This window comes from Cannabis sativa, chromosome 3 (genome assembly GCF_029168945.1).
Source record: "Cannabis sativa cultivar Pink pepper isolate KNU-18-1 chromosome 3, ASM2916894v1, whole genome shotgun sequence".
NCBI lineage: Eukaryota > Viridiplantae > Streptophyta > Magnoliopsida > Rosales > Cannabaceae > Cannabis > Cannabis sativa.
In genome coordinates, this window is record NC_083603.1 from 51,494,604 (window position 1) to 51,514,149 (window position 19,546).

General features: G+C 37.3%; 2 protein-coding genes across 5 annotated transcripts; one reads left to right on the top strand and one right to left on the bottom strand.

The window, feature by feature from the left end:
• Nucleotides 1-14,665: 14,665 nt before the first annotated feature.
• LOC115709380 (transcription factor bHLH79) lies at nt 14,666-18,070 on the top strand. 4 transcript variants are annotated; one of them, XM_030637467.2, is made up of 6 exons: nt 14,666-15,494; nt 15,872-16,075; nt 16,239-16,304; nt 16,548-16,616; nt 16,713-16,790; nt 17,695-18,070. In XM_030637467.2, the coding sequence occupies exons 1-6, from the start codon at nt 15,195-15,197 to the stop codon at nt 17,821-17,823; spliced, it is 846 nt and encodes a 281-aa protein (XP_030493327.1). In that variant the 5' UTR covers nt 14,666-15,194; the 3' UTR covers nt 17,824-18,070. The 4 variants fall into 4 exon arrangements, with proteins under 4 accessions (XP_030493327.1, XP_060968076.1, XP_030493326.1 ...); XM_061112093.1 differs by having other exon boundaries at nt 14,764-15,464; XM_030637466.2 differs by having other exon boundaries at nt 14,771-15,494; nt 16,239-16,307.
• LOC115709381 (germin-like protein subfamily T member 2) lies at nt 16,916-19,546 on the bottom strand. The gene has a single exon (XM_030637469.2). It carries the CDS (start codon nt 19,247-19,249, stop codon nt 18,578-18,580), a length of 672 nt encoding a protein of 223 aa, XP_030493329.2. The 5' UTR covers nt 19,250-19,546; the 3' UTR covers nt 16,916-18,577.

Below are 19,546 nucleotides of genomic sequence, written 5' to 3' on the forward strand. Positions count from 1 at the left end.
CTCAACTGATGATAGCCCGATTAGAGATCAATCTTAGAAAAGAGCATCTTTTCCTGAAGCTGATCGAACAAATCATTGAACCTAGGTAAAGGATACTTATTCTTGATAGCCAATTTATTTAGTTCCCGGTAGTCAATGCACATGCGTAGGCATCTGTATTTCTTCTTAACAAACAACATGTGAGCTCCCTAGGGTGACACACTAGGTCGTGAAAACCCTAGGTCAAGCATCCCCTAAAGTTGAATCTTCAATTCTTTAAGCTCTGACAGAGCCATTCTATAAGATGCTTTAAAGACTGACTCTGCTTTAAGTGCTAAATCGATAACGAAATCTATTTCCCGCTACGGGGGTAAACCCGGAAGTTCATCAAGAAATACATCTAAAAATTCCTGAACCACTTTAATGTCTTCTGGCCGAATTGATTCAGACCGTGTGGTATCCAATACCACTGCTAAAAACCCTAGGCATCCATCTTGTAACAAATCTCTAGCTTTCAATACTGAGATTACTAGGATTCAGGACCCTTAAACTGATCCCACAAACACAAATGGTTCCTCGCCCTTGGGTTGGAAAATCACCATCTTCCACTCATAGTCAATATTAGTAGAATACTTGGACAAGATATCTATTCCAAGTATGATATCGAAATCTGCTAAGTCCAATTCCACTAAATCATCACTCAATTCTCTATCCTCAATTCTAATTGGCATAGAACTAACCCACCTTTTAGAGATAACTAATTCTCCGCCAGGCAGTAGGGTTCCAAACTCTTTATCATAACTATCAAACGATCTACCCAATTTATCAAAAATTCTAGCCGCCACATATCAATGAGTGGCCCCAGAATCAAACAATATAGAGAAATAAGAGTTGTTGACCGAGAGCTAACCTGTAACAACTGAGGGATTAGCTTCTGCCTCAGCTTGGGTAAGAGCAAACACCCTTGCTAAAGCGGGCATTACTGCTGTCTTCTGCTCTTCTTTCTTGAGTTGAAGGTAGTCTCTTTTGTAATGTCCAGGCATGCCACACTGGAAACATCCCCGTCCTCTACTATTGTGCTAAAATTAGATATACACAAGTGCACGTAGTCACAAACAAGTAATATAATGATAAGTAGCGAGTATCGTCTCCACAAGGACTATAGAAATAAAATTTCTATTGCAAAAATTAATTACCAAGCAAAGTGCCTAACAACCAAAATGAAATGATTAATTAATCAACTAAATGAACAAGAAAATAAGTAAATTAACTCAAAAGTTGATGCAATATGGAAATAAAAATGAGTTGTAAGCTTTTACATTGTGAAAGGTTTGAACTATTGAATCCCCCCTATGTTTAGCAGAAACTGTGCGTTTTGCTACAGCAAAATGTTAGCAAATCTTTAGCAAAAATCTCAGGTTACAAGAACTCCAATAAAGTGCACAAAACTCTTCCAAATATTATGCAATCAATTCTTGGACCTGTTCAAACATATTCCTATGCCAAGCAAGCTCAAGAATACCATTACAAGCACAACTCTCAATTGTTACACAAGGATATAATATATTCCTATGTTATTTCTAATTTAATCTAATAAGATTAAGATCTTATGTCATTCAAGCTAAGTCCATTACATTTAACCTTTCCAGAATTAAATATAATTCAATATCAAGCTATTGGTGGCCAAACAATATCAAGAAACTAACATAAAGCACACTTGAATGAGCATGAGAATTCTTACTAAATATTTGCATAAGATAATTACTAAACTAAAACATAGGGTTCTTCAACAATTCAAACCATAAAAAGTTTAGCTCATAGCTAACTTAAAAACCACCATTACAAGATAAAATTCAGCCATGGAGTTTGAATGCTAGAGTTAGAGAAAATAAAAGAGAAAAGAAAGAAATGACAAACAACAATAGAGGAGAAGTTTTCCAAAAGGGTAGATGTTGAATCTTGTTGTTCTTCTCCTCTTTTCTCCTTCTTCTTCCTCTTCTTTCACTCTTTCTTTTTATGTAGAAAAAATGGCAGAATTCCTCTTTCTTACGTGCTGCCTTTTCTTGCTCAAAATGGAGGCTGCCCTCTTTTTTGAAATCCTTCTAGGTTTTGTACCTTTTGCCCCAAATAAACCCTACACATGGCATGCATCTAGCCTCTCCAAGTAATTGCTCCAGCCATCACTCTTAGAATGTCATGTCATCTCCACAAATGCCACCACTTTTAATGAAGTGCCAGCTCATCTTTTGCTCAAGAAAATAAAGCAAATCAGCTACTAACCTGTTTGCTGCAGCAAAAACTTCACATAATTTCAGCAAAATTAAGAACATGACTAACTTGCTATTTTCTTTGCTAATTTATACACAAAAGTTATTGATTTCTACTAACAGCTTCAAATTACACACATAAACATAAAACACTGAAACTTTCACAAATTAAAAGATAAAATAACTTCAATGACACACAATTACATAAAAAAAAAAAAACATGTTTACAAAGATATCAAATAACTCTTTACTCAAGAGTTATCATTTACACTCACCTAAGTGATGCTTCTTACAGTTGGGACATTTCGGGTAAGTGTATCGAGTTTCGGAACCACCCTGACAATTGTCACGACCTTGGTTCCCTTGGAACCTCTTATTCTAACTTGGGCCACCAAGTGCAGATGGCGCTTTTCTTTTTTGATAAGTGGTCGAGTCACTACCACCCCTACCATAACTAGAGGTAAGAGGAGTAGTGGCTCCACCAATAACCTGTGTCCCACGGGACTCCTGAATGCACTCAACTACGCCCTCAGCTCGTAGTGCTTTTCCCACCATATCAACATAGGTGGTGTTATCATCTGTTGTGATCATCATGTCATGTTTGATCTTAGGATTCAATCCGTCCAGATACTTTTCTTTCTTACTGTAGTCGGTCGGCACAATTACTAAGACCAGCCTAGCCAACCTATCAAACTGAGTTGTATATTCGGTAACAGATATATTTTCTTTCTGAGTCAGCTAAGTAAATTCTTTTCTCTTTGTGCTACGAACTGCCTCATTATAGTACTTTGCATTGAACAATTTTTGGAACTCTTCCCAAGTAATGGTAGTAACATCCCAAGAAAGAGCCACCATATCCCAGCAAACCGAGGCATCCTCCTAGAATCGGAAAGTGGCATAAGCCACTCTGTCGTTGCCGGTGACACCCACAAAATTCAAGATCCATGTAATATTCGTCAGCCACTGTTCAGCTTTCATCACATTTGGACCTCCCAGAAAGACTAGAGGTGCCTATTTGTAGAACCTTTCGTATAGTGGTTCCATCCGATTCACAGCAACAACCGGCCCTGCCTGCTGTTGTTCTCAAAAGTGAGTGTTTTAATATTTATACTCGCAAGTGCACGAATCGTTTCGGAATATAGTGTTCATGTAAGTGCAAGGTCGAACCCATGGGAGTTGACTAACATCAAAAGAAACTATTTCAAACAAAATAAGAATATTCTAACCTAGCTCCATAAAATTTGATGGGATTTTGGTTTTGCAAAATAACAGACAAGTAACTAAAAAGACTTAAGATTAAAGATGAGTGAGTATGAAAATAATTTTCCAATAAGATGTGTAAAATAAGATTATTAAGATATTAGAATCCACAAAATGCAAGTTCAATAGTATTTATAAGTATATTGATTTCCAAGTTCAAATATAGTTGAAATAAATCACACTATATTTTCCAAAATATATTTTCAATTTAAGCACAAGTTATTTTCAAAAAGATAGGATTTTTCTTCACTTATAAAATGTATAATTTCTAAGCATTAAATGTGTTACAAGTTAATGAAACTACACAAAATCAAAGAAACTATGTTTAGGCAAAATATAACACTTATATTCTAAGAATTAGATGTAAACAATTTAATGAAAGACATTTAATCAAAGAGTATTATATTTTTGCATAATGAAGAACTAAGTGGAAATATGCTTAAACAATCAAAAATACATGATATTGAAGATGAAAAAGACATATTTTTGATAGAAAAATTCATGAACTTTATAGCACAAATGGGAAATCAACATACAAACATAAACACTATCTATTTACATTTTGCTTCATCATCATCTTAATAATCTTGAAAAAAGATTAGAAGCTCATAACTAGATAAAAATTACAAAAGATAAACATACTTGACATGCTCTTCAAAATGTAAAAATGGTAGAAAGAAAATGGTAAAAATGAAGAGTGTGGAATGGAGAAGTGCTTTGGGTTGAAGAGGTGTTTAGGGGGGTGAAGAGATGTGTTTTGAAATGGTCTTCAAACACCATATTTATAGGCAAAGTTGGAGAATTAAATTAATCAAAATAAAATAAATAAATTGATTAATTTAATTAGTGTTGGGAAGAGAAGGGATAAATGGAGTATGTGTAAGAGTATTGGAAAAAATAAATGTTTGTTTGGATGGAAAAATAGTGAAAAAGATAGGGTAAAATAAAATGGGAATGTTTATTTAGGTGAAATAAATTGGGAAGAGTAAGTAGGTATTTATGTGTAAATTGTGGGAGAAAAATAAAGATTTTTTTTATTTTCTAAGTAATTTTTTTGGCTGAGAGAAAATTCAATTTGTTTTCTTCTTTTTTTCTCTTTGCAGGAGGACACGTGGCGTGTTGCTGTTAGTGGAGAAGGCTGACGTGCGTGAGGTGGCGAATGCTGGTTCGTTGGGCGCTGACGGGCTGGGGATAACGCGTGGAATGAAGCAGCTGTCTGGAGTGTGGCTCACGCACGCGTAGGGGCCATTGGATCAGATGACGAACGGCGTGGATTAGGTCAAAGGGCTGACCGAGAGTGGGCCTTCTAATGGACTGATCTGATTTTCTTTTGAAAATTGCACTTTTAGCTCCATTTCTCTAATATTTCTTCAATTTAATCCCAATTTTTTTCTTCCAAATACACCTAAAAATACATAATATTAATTATAAAACTAAAATAAAATTAAAAATAAATATCACATAACAAATTATAACAAAATAATTATAAAAATACACAAAAACATATAATATTACAATAAAGCTAATAAATTCAAAGATAATTAAAAACTTAATAAATTAATTAAAAATTTAAGAACTAAACCAATTTTTAGTTAAAAAAAATGTGAAAATAACTCTAATTTCTAGAGTTATCACCTGCAAAGTAAGGGCAGGCGCCACTTGCATCTCAGGAGCAAGCATTGTTGGAGCACCATGTTGCCTTAGATGTCTGGTCTCTTCTTCTTGTTCATTGATTCTAGCTTGCATTGCGAAAACCTATTTTCCCAATCCTGGGTCCCGACCGCGTACCCTACCTCTTGGACCTCTACCTCGGCCACGTATATTCAGGGGAAGCTAAACTCCCTGATTGCCACTAGATCTGACCGAGTTACCCTGACTTCTCGTGTTCCCCTTGGCATCCATTCTAATAGAACAGCCTGCGAAACCAAGAGCTAGCCTGGTCAGATCGCGATCAAGAATAATTTACTAATTACCTCTTATTTCAAAATTTAAAATATGCGCCTTTTTAGCTATCAGGCTACTAACATGCTTTCTATCAGGCTTTCCTTAAAACATACTACTAAAATAAACTACTAAAACAATAAAGGCTTACTAAACCGTGAGTTCATCTTATCTCCAATGATGATTGTACATGTCGTGACGATCTTCGAAAGACAACCTAGCGGCTCTGATACTTAATTGTAACACCGTACTAGGTTAGGCATGTTATCGTGATTTTATATTAATTGTGCAATCTACTACTAATCAACAAGTTTATTAAAAATTGTGATTTATTAAACCTTTTATTAATTACTCTTAAATCTCAAAGTAAATAACATATATATAATAGGGATCCCGTATTTTAAATATTTACAAATGAGTTACAAAATATTTGATACAAAATTTGTCGCCTAGTGACTATACAAAAGACAGTCTACTGTCCCAAAGATCATACACTCTAGGCCTAATTGCCTCAATATGTACAATTTGCATCCGCTCGCACTCACGGCTGCTCAGCTTTAGCTTTGCCATTACCTACACATGCAAATAATAACTTTGAGTCGACATACTCAGCAAGAAAAGTATAATCATAAATATAACCCGGATTACAATTAGGCCCCCATACTCCCAACCATAATCCTATCCCGACATCCTACGCGGTACTAAGTTTAAAATGTTCGTACAACAGTATTATTGACTATAATATCAGCCTATACTCAGTACTCTAGTCATACCGGTGTGATAGCGCCAATCAGTACTTGAGCCAGACATACATTTATCGGTATCCAATACAACTCTAAGTATATTGATACCGCTATCAATGTAATCTAATAGTCTTTATAAACATGCACGGTAAACATATAATCACATAGGCATATCATCATACTAATCTTACTTCATTTCCAAATTCAAGTGTGTCGGTCAACCTGAGGGGAATAGTTGCTCAACGATTTACAGGACCCTAAGCCACAATATTCGTAAAATTGATGAGTGACACACTAAATGACTTTTCGGGGACTTAAAATCAAAACTTAAAGTTTCCCTATCGATGGATAATATGGAAATACCCTAAATATCATAAAAATAGAAAAATCTAGGGTGCCCTAAAATGCCCCAACCGGTAGACCGGTTCCCAACCGGAAAACTGGTTATGTGGGGTCTGCCAAGGGATGAATCGAAATTCTGATTCCTACAGGTCCATACTGAACCGGTCGACTGGTTCAGTATAGGAATCCCCAAAAACCTTTTAAACAACTCAATTCGACCCCAAATTAAATCAAACCTTCCAGAGTGCCTATTCAAGCCTCTAAGGGCTCGTTTGGTACGTCGTATAAGGGTCGAATTGTATTAATAATAAATAACACTATGTTTGGATTAAGTAATGTACTGTATTAATTTTTACGATCAAATTTATTAATACAATGTATGTTGTATTATTTAATACATAATAAATAGTTCGTATTAGCTTGTATTATAATATTTACAAAGAATTTGAGGTCAACACCAATCTCCGACACGGACCCAGACCCGGACTTGGACTCGGACCCGGACCTTGGACCCCAGACCCGGATCCCGAACACCAGACCCCGGACCCAGACCCGAACCCAGACCCGGGACCCCAGACCTGGGTCTGGGCTCGGACGCGGACCCAAACCTCAAACCCCGGACCCAGACCTGGACCCGGACCCGGGACCCTGGCCAGGACCCCGACCCCGACCCAGACCCAGACCTGGACCCAAACTCGAACCCCGGACCTAGATCCCACCCCAGACCTGGACCCGAGACACCGACCCCACACCCGCACCCGAACCCAGACCCAGACTAGGACCCGGACCCGGACCCCGACCCGGGACCTAGACCCGGACCCGGACCCCGACCCGGGACCTAGACCCCGACCCCGACCCAGGACCTAGACCCTAACCCCGACCCGGGACCTGGACCCGGACCCGACCCGGGACCTAGACCAGGACCCGGGACCTAGACCAGGACCCGGGACCTAGACCTGGACCCAGACCCGGGACCCGGACCTGGACCCAGACCCGGACCCGGACCTCGACCCGGTCCCGGACTCGGATCCGGACCCTGGACCCAGGACCCGGACCTGGACCCGACCCGAACCCGGTACCCGGGACCGGACTCGAACCCGATACCCGGGACCCGAACGGGTAGTTGGTGTTGAGATCGAGTGTATTAAAAATATATTATAACTCTACACAATCAATCAATACAAGTCAATACCAAACATTGTATTGTATTAAATAATACTAATACAATACAATACAACACAATCTAACACAGTACAGTACAATACATTACAATACGGCGTACCAAACGAGCCCTAAGAACATAAACCATGCAAAATAACTCAATAAAAACCCCATAAACAAAAATCACCATGAGAGAGCAAAGTTTGAGCTCTAAAGTTCAAACTTTTCTCAAACACAACAACACCCCCCAAATCAGTTCTAAACCAGCTCAAATAACATCAAAACAACCTCTCAAAAAAATCAAACATCACCTAAAACCACAGAACCCTAACTCCAAAAATCTTGCACAGAAACCTAACTAACAACTTAAGAAACCAAAAAGAAGTGAACTAGGGAGTTTTACTTGGATTGAAATCACTAAGATCTTGCTAAGATACTCAGAATTGAGCTCAAAAAGCCCTAACTTGCTGCTAGCTTCTTGAGAGGGAGAGAGAGAGAGAGAGAGAAAGTATTTTTCTAATTTTCTATTTGAATTAATGGAGAAAATGTAATGTTTATCAATAATATCAGCAAAATCATATTAATCTCCCAAGATTAATCAAATAACCCGCTAAAAGACAAAAAACTACTTTTGGGTAAAAGATCATTTTACCCCTTGTCTCCCCATGAGATAACATTGCCACCTAAGGGCATTTTGGTCAAATCTAATACCTCGAATATTCCCAACATTCCCAATATTTATCTAAATTGCCCCACTTTTACTAAAATACTAAACTATAATAAAATGTGACTCTATCGGCCAAATATCGCGTCCCACTATTACCGGGCATAAATATGAAAAACATAAAATTTCATATATAACATAAATAACACACCTAGAATTTAAATGTATCTCTATAAATTCATAAATCATAATTATAAGTCTAATTCTAAATCAAACTCTAATTATCTTCTAATTCTCATACTAAAATTAAGCGGTCTCTACAGTTATATTCTAAATAATCAATGATCCTCTATAGATTATCTACATCGAGTAGGGATGAATTTACTGTTTTACCCTTCAATGTAGTTTATTCTTAAAATACTTAGCTACCTATAAATGATATTTTAGTAAACTAATATAATTACTGAAATGAGCACTCCATTATTTATCATTATTAAGCCAAACTCGAAGGAAATCATCATTTCACTTCTTTGCATTTATTGAAGCTATAGATTCTGAATCTATGATTAGCGCTCTCACTCAATTGAACTACCATGTTCTTAATCTGTATATAACAAGAAGATCCAATTGGTCAACTTTAACGAATAAATTGAAGAACATAAATAATATAATTAAATTAGAAACTAACCATCTCAAGATTGAGATCATTTGATCTAAGATCAACTAAGTGATATTAAATTAGATAGATATTATAGTAAGTTTGTTATATCTTATCCAAGTTTAATATCGGTTCCTTCTGATGTATACTCCATACATTCAATCGAAGCTTACTTTACCAATTCCCTAGAAAGGATATAGCACTTATCCAAGATGCAAGTAAACTACACTGTAGATTATCATATCAGTAAAATTCTGTGTACTGATAAATCGTAAGAATTTATTTACTCACATAATCTTGATTACTTTTCACTGTGTTAACAATACAATAATCAGGAATATCAATGTGATAAGGATTTAGATAAATTTATAAATCAAACAAATGATCATGATATAAACATGTGAACCAAATAATACATTAAACAAGTAATAAAATAAATATGTTTCTTTATTGATAAATGAATATTCAAAATTACATTGAAAATAGAGTTTTAGCTAAGGCACAAAACTCAATAATTTTTAAAATTAAAATAATTTACATAATTCATAATTTACTCACAAATTTTTTAATGATATCTAAACACTTTGAAAAGTATTCTTTATTAAAGAAAATTTTCATATATATCAAGGCTTATACTTCTAGCTATAAGTAAAAGTAGAAACTTAATCAAACAGAATTATTTTAGAGTTTGAGCTATTTTAGCTGAGAGATAGAATGATAAATTCTTCAAAAATATTTTATTACTCTCTTTCATTCAATTTAATTGTTATTTTAATTAATAAAAACTATTAATATTTGAATGATATATTGAAGTTAAAAATAAGGCAATTTGTTATGAAAGTTTAAGTTAAAAAACATAATTTTAGTTTTTTTTTTAGAAAAAATAAAATAAAAGTTATTGATAGTTTTTTTTTTAAAACAAATGTTGGGTGATATTTACCTATTTTTCTCTCAAACCAAAAACCAAAAATATTAACCACGTATTATGTGGTGTAGTAGTAGGGAAATTTTTACTAACCTCCTTTACTTGGGTAAAAAGTTCGACTCACCATACTCCTCATTGTCAAGGATTATGTTTTTTAATTTTGAAAAGAAGCGTAGTCATATTAAATAGATGTTAGACCTCATGGTCGTTACACAAAATATTCTCCGGTAAAGAGTGGATCGAAATAGATCCGTACATCTGGTGGGTGAAAGCCTATTTAGCCACATTATGGGCCGCAAAGTTACAAGTCCTACTAATATTCGAAAAGTTACAACATATGAAAAAAGGAGAAGACTTAGTACAAAAGGAGACATAGTTCTCTAGAGCCCAATGGGACGCCTTACCATTAAGAGCGTTGATAGCTAGCCTCGAGTCACTCTCCATAATAACATACTTATACTCTAGCTCCATTGCAACAGACACTGCCAAGCATCAGGCCGCAGCTTCTCCACAAAGAGCCTCTGAAAAATCCAACCGGGACGTGTGAATTCGAATCACCCTCCCCACACGAACATTACAATTCAATTTGATCCAATCCAAAGGTGGAGGAGTCCAGCAATCCTTCAAAGGCGGCGAGCGACTAGGCAAGACAGAAGTATGTAACGTGGCAAAAGAAGAACTTATATGGTCAATACATTTCAAAACATCGGGAGAGCTATTATTGTGTACCACATTGTTACGCATTCGCCAGATATTGTCAACAACAATAGAAGCATAGAGGAAGACATCCTCAACACGGATACCCCTATTGTTAAGGCTCCAAATGAACTTTACCCAATCCCAAACTCGCGAATACCAGAATTTCACACAGGGAAAATTCCCCACGGTGAAGAACGCCACAAATGCATCGCCACATCGCACGTTAGAAATAGAAGTTCCATCGTTTCCTCCCTCAAACCACAAAAAAAAGACATCTAGTATCCTCAATCTGAAATCTTCTTCCAATCACTGCTCGAACTGGGAGAGCCTAAGAGAGGATGCACCACCAGAGAACCTTCTGATGCTCCATAATGTTACTATTCCAAAGTTTATTCCAAAGAGTTGGAGCGACATCACAGTGAGGCGCTCTATCCAAAGCTTGAGCCAGATAAGCCGATTTACATGAGAAACGCCCATCACTCTCCAAAGTCCACATCCAACTATCCTTGCCAAGACCTGGGGGGTTTCCATCTTTCAGAATATCTGAAACAGTCTCATGGTTGAAAAGACTTTCGAGCTTATCAATATCCCACCCACCCTTAGGTGACAAGAGATCGGCCACATAGTTGTTATCCGTTACCACACCTCCATTTGGTTTCGGGACGAACCTTTCAAGTGAGGGATCCAGGAGTCCCTCCAAATACTAGTATCTCTTCCATCAGCCACCCTCTTGCAAGCCTCTTTTCGGAGGATTGCACTGGCTTGAACGACATTTTTCCAAAACCAGGAATTAGAGTCTTTATAATTACAGTTGAGAAAATCCCTTCCTCTAAGGTACTTAGCCTCCAGGATCTTGCAACATAACGACTGACTACCAGTCAATAATTTCCACCCCCAGTTAGCCATAAAGGCAAGATTCATTTCCTTTGTTTTCCGAAAACCCAGGCCCCCTAAAGACTTGGGAAGACAAAGTTTATTCTAGGCTTTAAGGTGAAGGCCATGGTTCCCTTTCTCAAAGCCCCACCAAAAATCACGGATCAAGCCATCAATCCTATTCACAAGGCGGTTAGAAAGTTTAGTGGTTTGCATGGCATAGATGGGCAATGACAGACCCACCGACTTAATAAGGGTAGCCTGACCCGCTTTTGATAATGTTTTGGCCTTCCAGCCCTGCAATTTAGTGAGATTGTCAAGAATGAAGTTAAAGTCAACATCTTTTTGTCTTGATCTGAATAGGGGTAACCCTAAACACTTTATAACCCCTTCGGGAGCATCTATACCCAAGGCTTCCTTAATTCCTCTCCTCATTCCAGTCGCGGTATTTTTGCTAAAGAATATAGATGTTTTGAGTTTATTGACCTTCTGCCCAAACCACTCACAAAACTTCTCAAGACAATTCCAAAAGCATTTAGCTTCGTTTAGGTTGGCTCGACCAACCAGGATGAGGTCATCTGCGAAGAAAACATGGGATAGCACCGGCCCCCCCTACTTAGCTTGATACCCTGAATAATCCCCTTCCCAAGAGCTTCTTCCAAAAGTCTAGAAAATACTTCCGCTGCACAAATGAAGAGGTAGGGAGACAACTAGTCACCCTAGCGAAGACCACAAGAAGGCATGATCTTGCCGACTGGACCACCATTAAGGCATATGTTGAGGGAGGTGGTGGATATGCACTGAGAAACCCAACTACAGAACTTTTGAGGGAAACCGAAGCAACCAAGAACATGATCAATAAATTTCCAACTCAGCCTATCATAAGCTTTAACAAGGTCTATCTTGATCGCATAGAAACCCTCTTTACCTTTCTTCCTATTGAAGGAATGGATGATTTCTTGCACCATAACATTATTATCTTGAATATTCCTTCCAGGAACGAACGCGGCCTGAGTAGGGCAAATAAGAGAGGGAAGGATAGGTTTAATTCTATTTGCAATGATTTTTGAGATGACCTTATACAACACATTGCAAAGAGAGATGGGCCTAAATTGATTTGGTCTCTTCGGGTTCTGTACTTTTGGAATAAGCACAACATTCGTAGAATTTACACCCTTATGCATACTACCTTTGACAAAAAAATCAGCGGCAGCTTCACAAAAATCACCCCCAACAGACTCCCAGTAGTGTTTGAAGAAAAGAACGGACATTCCATCAGGTCCTGGGGCTTTATGATTACTCATAGCAAACAGAGTACTTCTGATCTCTTCACGGGAAGGACAACAAACGACCTCGACCTGGTTCTTAGGAGAAATCCTCTCTCTGAATAAATGACCACAATCCAAAGGCCGATCATAATCAGATCCAGAAAAAATACTTTCGAAAAATTCCAAGAATTCCTGACCAATTAGCTCCCGATCATTAATCCAGACATTATTTTTATTCAAAATGCACTCAATGGCATTTCTCCTTCCTCTTATAGCAGCAGAAAGAAAGAATAATTTGGAACATTTATCACCATCCTTAAGCCACGAAATTCTTTCCCTTTGTTTCCAATAAATTAAGCTTTTCTGGCTCTAGCTTCATTCAGGTTACGTCTAATGTCGTTCTCCAAATTCCAATCTCTGGTTCCAGCAGACAATTGTTGTAATCTATCCAGTTTCTGTTCCAGATCTTTAATGACCTCATCAATTTTTCCAAACTGGGTTCTATTCCAATGAAGAAGAGCTACCCGAGTAGCTCCTATCTTTTTAAATACGCGAGCAGGGGCCCAAGGATGGTTCACAGAATCCCACGCATTGGCAACGACAAGGTTGCTTCTAACATCCCGTGTCCAATTTTCTTCAAACTTGAAACATCTCTTAAATTTAGTACCTATCCCCCCCCCATATTTAGACACAACAGTCTATGGTCTGAAGTACTCGTTTGGACGGAACAGAGAATACCTTTTGGAAACAGGTGAAGCAAAGCTCCATTCACAATGCCTTTATCCAGGGCAGATTTCACATGGTTCTTGCCAGACCGGTGATTATCCCAAGTCATCATATCCCCTTGAATGTGCATATTGATTAGGTCACGGGACTCCACAAGGTGAGAAATAAAAGGGATAAAGGGGTCCCTGCCCAACGACACGTCCTGCTCAAAGGGATTAAGGACAAAATTAGTATTACCAAAAATCAACCAAGAACCACCAAATCTATCCCCTAGAGCCATGATCTTAGACCAAAATTGTTATTTAGCATGGTTGTAAGGCGGTCCATACACACACGAGAGGAGCCAAGGGTGGGTAGGGGGTCCGAATAGACAAGACCTGAAATATGGTTACGAGAGCAAGAGATACACTCAAAACAAAAGCCAGTCTTCCAAGCTAAAATAATATCCTCAGCAGTACCAATAGGCGGCACAAAAATATTAAAGTAAAAGTGGTGAGCTTTCAGAATACGTACCAGGGGATTAGCATCCACCTTGAGCTCAGTCAAAAAAAAAACAAAATCAGGAGAGCGCGATCTGAGCAGGGACTTCAGTTCGCGAACTGTAGAGGTCTGCCCCAACCCTCTACAGTTACAAGCAACACCTCTCATGGCTCCTGTAGAAGAGAGTTGACATTCTCCTCCACAGGGATAAGTGAGTGAACAGATAAGCTGGAGCCAGATTCTTCAATTACGAAAGAGCCAATCAGATGACTCCTCCTAACACCATTATTGCAGCTCGGTGAACTAGAGATTTCACCAGAAGGCTCTTCAGAAGGTTCTTCTGAAAGATCATCAAACTCTGCCCTCGATTCAAGGTCCCTCTCCCTAGTGTTCCAAGGGAAGTCTCTAACAACATTCGGGTGTCTTCTAACTATTTTGTGAGGTCTAGTGCACAGTGAAGTGAAGCCCTCAAATTTCCTCTTCTTAAAAGGCGTAGTACGCTCGTTAGTTTCCGAAGTGGGCATCACTCCGTCAAGGATTATGTTTGATCCTTAAAGGTTAGCTCGATGCAGTAAATCATCTATGAGATAGGAATTCTCATAAGGTATAATACCAATAACTAACATAAGAAAAAGTATAAAACCCTTATAACTAACATATAGTTCTTTTAGGAATGCCGATGGGATATGCACCAATTAATCATTTTTTCTAAAAAAAAAAATTAAAGAAAATGTTGTTTGGATTTGTTCTTATTCGATTATCGGCTATAAAATTGCACCACAAAAGGACTCTGTTAACCAAGTTGCCAAACGAGCCCAATCTCTCTCTAGCTCACTGCTTTGACCGAAAGATGTAAAGAAGCGCATTGCGCACTCCTCTTCCCATCTACTCTGGCTAAAAGGATCACTCTCTGCTCGTCTCTGCTTCTTCTTCTTCCTCCTCTCTCTCTCTCTCTCTCTCAACATCGTTTGATTAATGCTTGTGTCTCTTTCTTGAAAATGACCCAGCTCTCGTCTCTTTTTATTACTCCTTAAATACCTCCACTAACTCAGTGTTAGCCAGTTCTTACACTCCCCACTACCTTAAACACCCAAAAAAGAGAACCCATTTTTAGTTATTCTGCTGGCCATTGTTGGAAGCTTCGTGTTCGGATTCGAATTCTACAACCCCGGTTGTTATCGTTTTGATGAATTTTGGGGTCTTTGAAAATGGATCCTACATTCATAAACGAATCTTCATTCTCTGCTGCCAACCCATCTTCCTATAGTTTGGCCGAGATTTGGCCATTTGGCGGAGAACCTGGTGGCGTTTCCGGGCTGGGCCTTCGAATGAGCCATATGAGCCAAAACCCAAGTGGGCTTGGAGAGAGCTCCGGGAATCGAGATGGGTCGATGAAGGAATCCACTGTAACTGGGCAGAGTGGCGGTGGTGGTGGAAGGAAGAGGAGGGATGTGAGCTCTGAGGATGAGTCTTCAAAGGTGGTCTCCACTAGTAGTGCCAATGAATTGGTTCGTCTTTTAGAAAGTTATTGTATTGTTTTTTTAGTCGTATATGGAAAATCTCTACTACTTCATTGCACCCTTAAAAAGAAGGAAATGCTATTCAAATTTGGATATTTGTTCTTGTTAAAATTATTCTCGTGAATTGAATTGGTAATATGTAGCTCCTTTAGATACTTGATCACATATTTATGTTTCATTTCTGTTTTCCTTTTAGCTATAATAAATTTGAGACTTGTGTGATACTGTGAATCATTTTTAGGCTTATGAGAGTAAACATGAATTGGGTTTTGTGATTTAGTTTATTCATATATGTTAAATCTTACTTTGGAACTTTCTCATGAGATGTTTTTCTGTGAATTTCATGTTTTCTTTTCTTGTAACAGAATAACTCAAATGGTAAGAGGACGAAATTATCAGGATCCAAACATGAAAATGGTGCTTCAAAAGTTGAAGTTGAATCTAGTTCAGTGGTTGGTGATAAGCCAGGTGAACAAGCAAGTATACCTTCTGAGCCGCCCAAACAAGATTATATTCACGTTAGAGCAAGAAGGGGCCAAGCTACTGATAGTCATAGTCTTGCAGAAAGAGTAATACATCTTTAGTCATTTTGAATTTACTTTAAACACTTTTAAGCCTTTAATCTAGCTCTAAATCTATGTTGAACAATAGTTTCAGTTCTTGTGTGATTCACTTGCTCAGTCAAATATATACTGTGTCTGGAAACATGTTCTCATATTCTTTATTTGGCAGGCAAGAAGAGAAAAAATTAGTGAAAGGATGAAGATTTTACAAGATTTGGTTCCTGGATGTAACAAGGTAGTTGATATTTGATCTAATTTGTTCTATTAGATTACTTTAGTATGTGTTGGTAGATGCCACATAGTTGAGCCTGGGAAACCAATAATGGAATTGGTGTCTTTGTACATAACCTGGATCTGCTTATTTTTATTGATTTTTCATATTCATATTATTCATATATAATATATTGGATCTCTCAATTGCAGCTTCACTTTGTATCTTACACGTTGCTCTGGTGTTATATACTTTTTTGTTTAATAGGTTATTGGTAAAGCACTTGTTCTTGATGAGATAATTAATTACATCCAATCTCTGCAGCGCCAAGTTGAGGTATTGCCTAAAATTAATGTTGGAATTGTTACTTTAAAACATGATATTCTTTACTCAAATCTTTCTAAATTAATTGAACCTTTTCTTTTGTTGTAGTTTCTGTCAATGAAGCTAGAAACAGTAAATTCGAGGATGACTTTGAGTCCTACCATTGAAGGCTTTTCGTCAAAAGATGTAAGGGTATATGCTTATATATATAAATATATGTATATATATATTGAATTACCTTTTCTTTTCCTTCACATTGAGTGCAAGAAAGATGAGATAGTTTTTTAAATCTAGTTTATTTTATCGGTTTTGTCAGAAGTGTATGTTCAAATCTGTTAATTTCATCCCAATAAGATTGCAAATAGGTATAATTCTGTCTTCATCTGTAGAAAGTAACAATTTAAGAACATAAAAAGAAAAGGCAAACAATTTGCGTAGAATTGTTTGACCCGTTCCTTTATTATTAGTCTTGAATCTGAACCTTTGGAAATACAATTTCTTTCTTTTCTCAGGCCCCCGTGTTTGTAGTTTTGGTATAGACATAACAAAGCTTTTCATGAACATTGACATTTTCTTTTTCTTCGTAAAAAAACTCTGATTTTTATTCTGTGGCTCCCCCTACGACTCCCGATGATACGCAGTCTTGGACTCAAAACACGTGTTAATTGCATATACATTAGACTGGGACTTGTGTCCTAGACTAGAGGTAATAGAAGTTAATTTTAACATGTCAACTTACTTAAACAGCAATAATTCCATTGCCATTTCCTCATTTAGATGTTCTTCCGTTCCTCAAAATCTCTTCTGATTTATTGGTGTGCCTTGTTTTGTATGGAAAGAAACTTGTTTGCAGTCTTTTAATGGCAGCTCAAGGTAAGTAATAACTAGTTGATAATAAATGGGTAACTAATGAAAAGTCAACTAGGACTACAAAGGTAGGGGCTTGGGCCGCCCTATGTCATGCAATCTTATCCCTGTCATTCATTTATTTGATGTGTAATAAATGCATGGTTCATTTATGGATTACAATTTATTTCAACAGAATGCTTTGAAGTGGCTTGATTTCTTACCTGATAAAGTTGTATCTCAGATTGGTCTGCAGGCATTTGATGCTGCAGGATCGTTATTTGGTTCACAAGCACCAAGGGATTATGCTCAAGGCTCACCGCCCGAATGGCTGCATATGCAGGTTGGTGGTAGTTTCGATCGACAAACATAAGACGACCATTCTTGAGTTCTTCTTTCTTAATCTGTTTGGAACTTGTTTGATTATTTCTGTATTTGATGCCAAAATGTGTTTCTTAATGTTATGACCATTCTTATCATTGTAATACGATAGATAGTAGAATTCATCTAATCTCCCTATGTACCATCTGACTGGATACTCTGTACTCTTGCTGTATCAGTACCTATAGAAAATTTGTTAAATTTAGCTGAGTAAAGACTGTTCTTTCAAGTTTTATCTAGATCTTTTGTTCCAAATTCTATAACTTTTTTCTGTACAATCTTCTAGGCTATTAAAGTTATAATCCAGAAATTAAGGTAGGGAATCTGAATCTTCAATAAGTAAAAATTATGTCAATAGAGATTTAATTGTTGTGTTAAAAAGTCAAGCTGCAAACATTCTGAAGCCTTACAGCTTAATGAATGATATACTAGACAAGTCATGTATCCAATATGTAAAGCCAATGTTTTATTTGAATTTATTCTTTAAGTTTAAGGATGTAAAAGTAAAAGACTGAAGCCAAAAGTGACATAGCTCGTACATTGTTCAGTAAGGACTATTTCCACTGTACATGCATAAAAGAAGTAATGAAGCAAAGATACACTTGGAGAGAAACAAATCAAGAGAACATGTAACAAACAAATAAATCTTTGGGCAGTAAATCAAGCACCAACTACCAAGCTTGCTTTTTCTTTTTTTTTTTTTTAGGATTCGAACTTGAAAACTTCTCTTTGTGAGAACCACTAAATCAACCACCGAACTTGGATTTTATGCTGTTGACGACATCGTCTCCTACTTGGAAGGCCTTAGTCAAAACTTGATTAGGAATTGGTGGTGTTGTGGCAAAGAGATTTGTGGGAATGACAACAGCCCCGGGCAATTGACTGTTGAAGGCAGTGATGCTCATGGCCTTTCCTTCTCCAACATTTCGCTGGAAGTGAACAAGTCCCCTGGGAATGACAAACATCTCTCCAACAGTCAAAACCTTGGAGTAGAAAACATTGTCAGTTGTAATAAACCCAACTAGGAGCTTCCCTTTGATGACCACGCCAGTCTCGGTAGCACGAGGATGTGAGTGAGGAGGATTCAAACCACCCGGGGCATAGTCTACTCGATTCATGGAGAGCCCAAGAGTGTTTAGCCCTGGAAACGTCTTAACATTCCCAGCGGTAACAATGAATCCAAAAGGGTTACTATTTGTGTCACCTTCTTTGCTTAGTCCACTAAAGAAGAAATCTTCAGAAGTAGTTTCTGAGACGGATTTGCAAGGATATCCATTAATAGAGAAAGTGGCATTAAGATTTGCTACACAGAAGTCCTGCAAAGGATCTGGGTCGGCTGAATGAAAAGGGAGATGGGTAAGCAGTAAGCCTAGTAGGCAAAATAGAAGGTAATAACCTGAGCTTGATAGGCTAACCATGGCTTCTTTGGGATTTTCTCTTCAATAAACTAAAAAGGCTGATAAAAGATTGTACTGTGATAATTTGCTGCTTGAATATCGTAGTATATATATATAATGTATCTTCTGCATACTAAACTTGACAATGTCACAATTAATAGAAATACCTCATTTTTTTATTATAGCATTTGAGTCATAACCAGCAACAATAAATAGAATTTTATTGTATGAACAAAAATAATGTCAACATGATAAGTGTTAAATTATTTGGAACGGTACAAAAAGTCCTAAGTGGAAAATAATAGTGGTTTCTTTTTT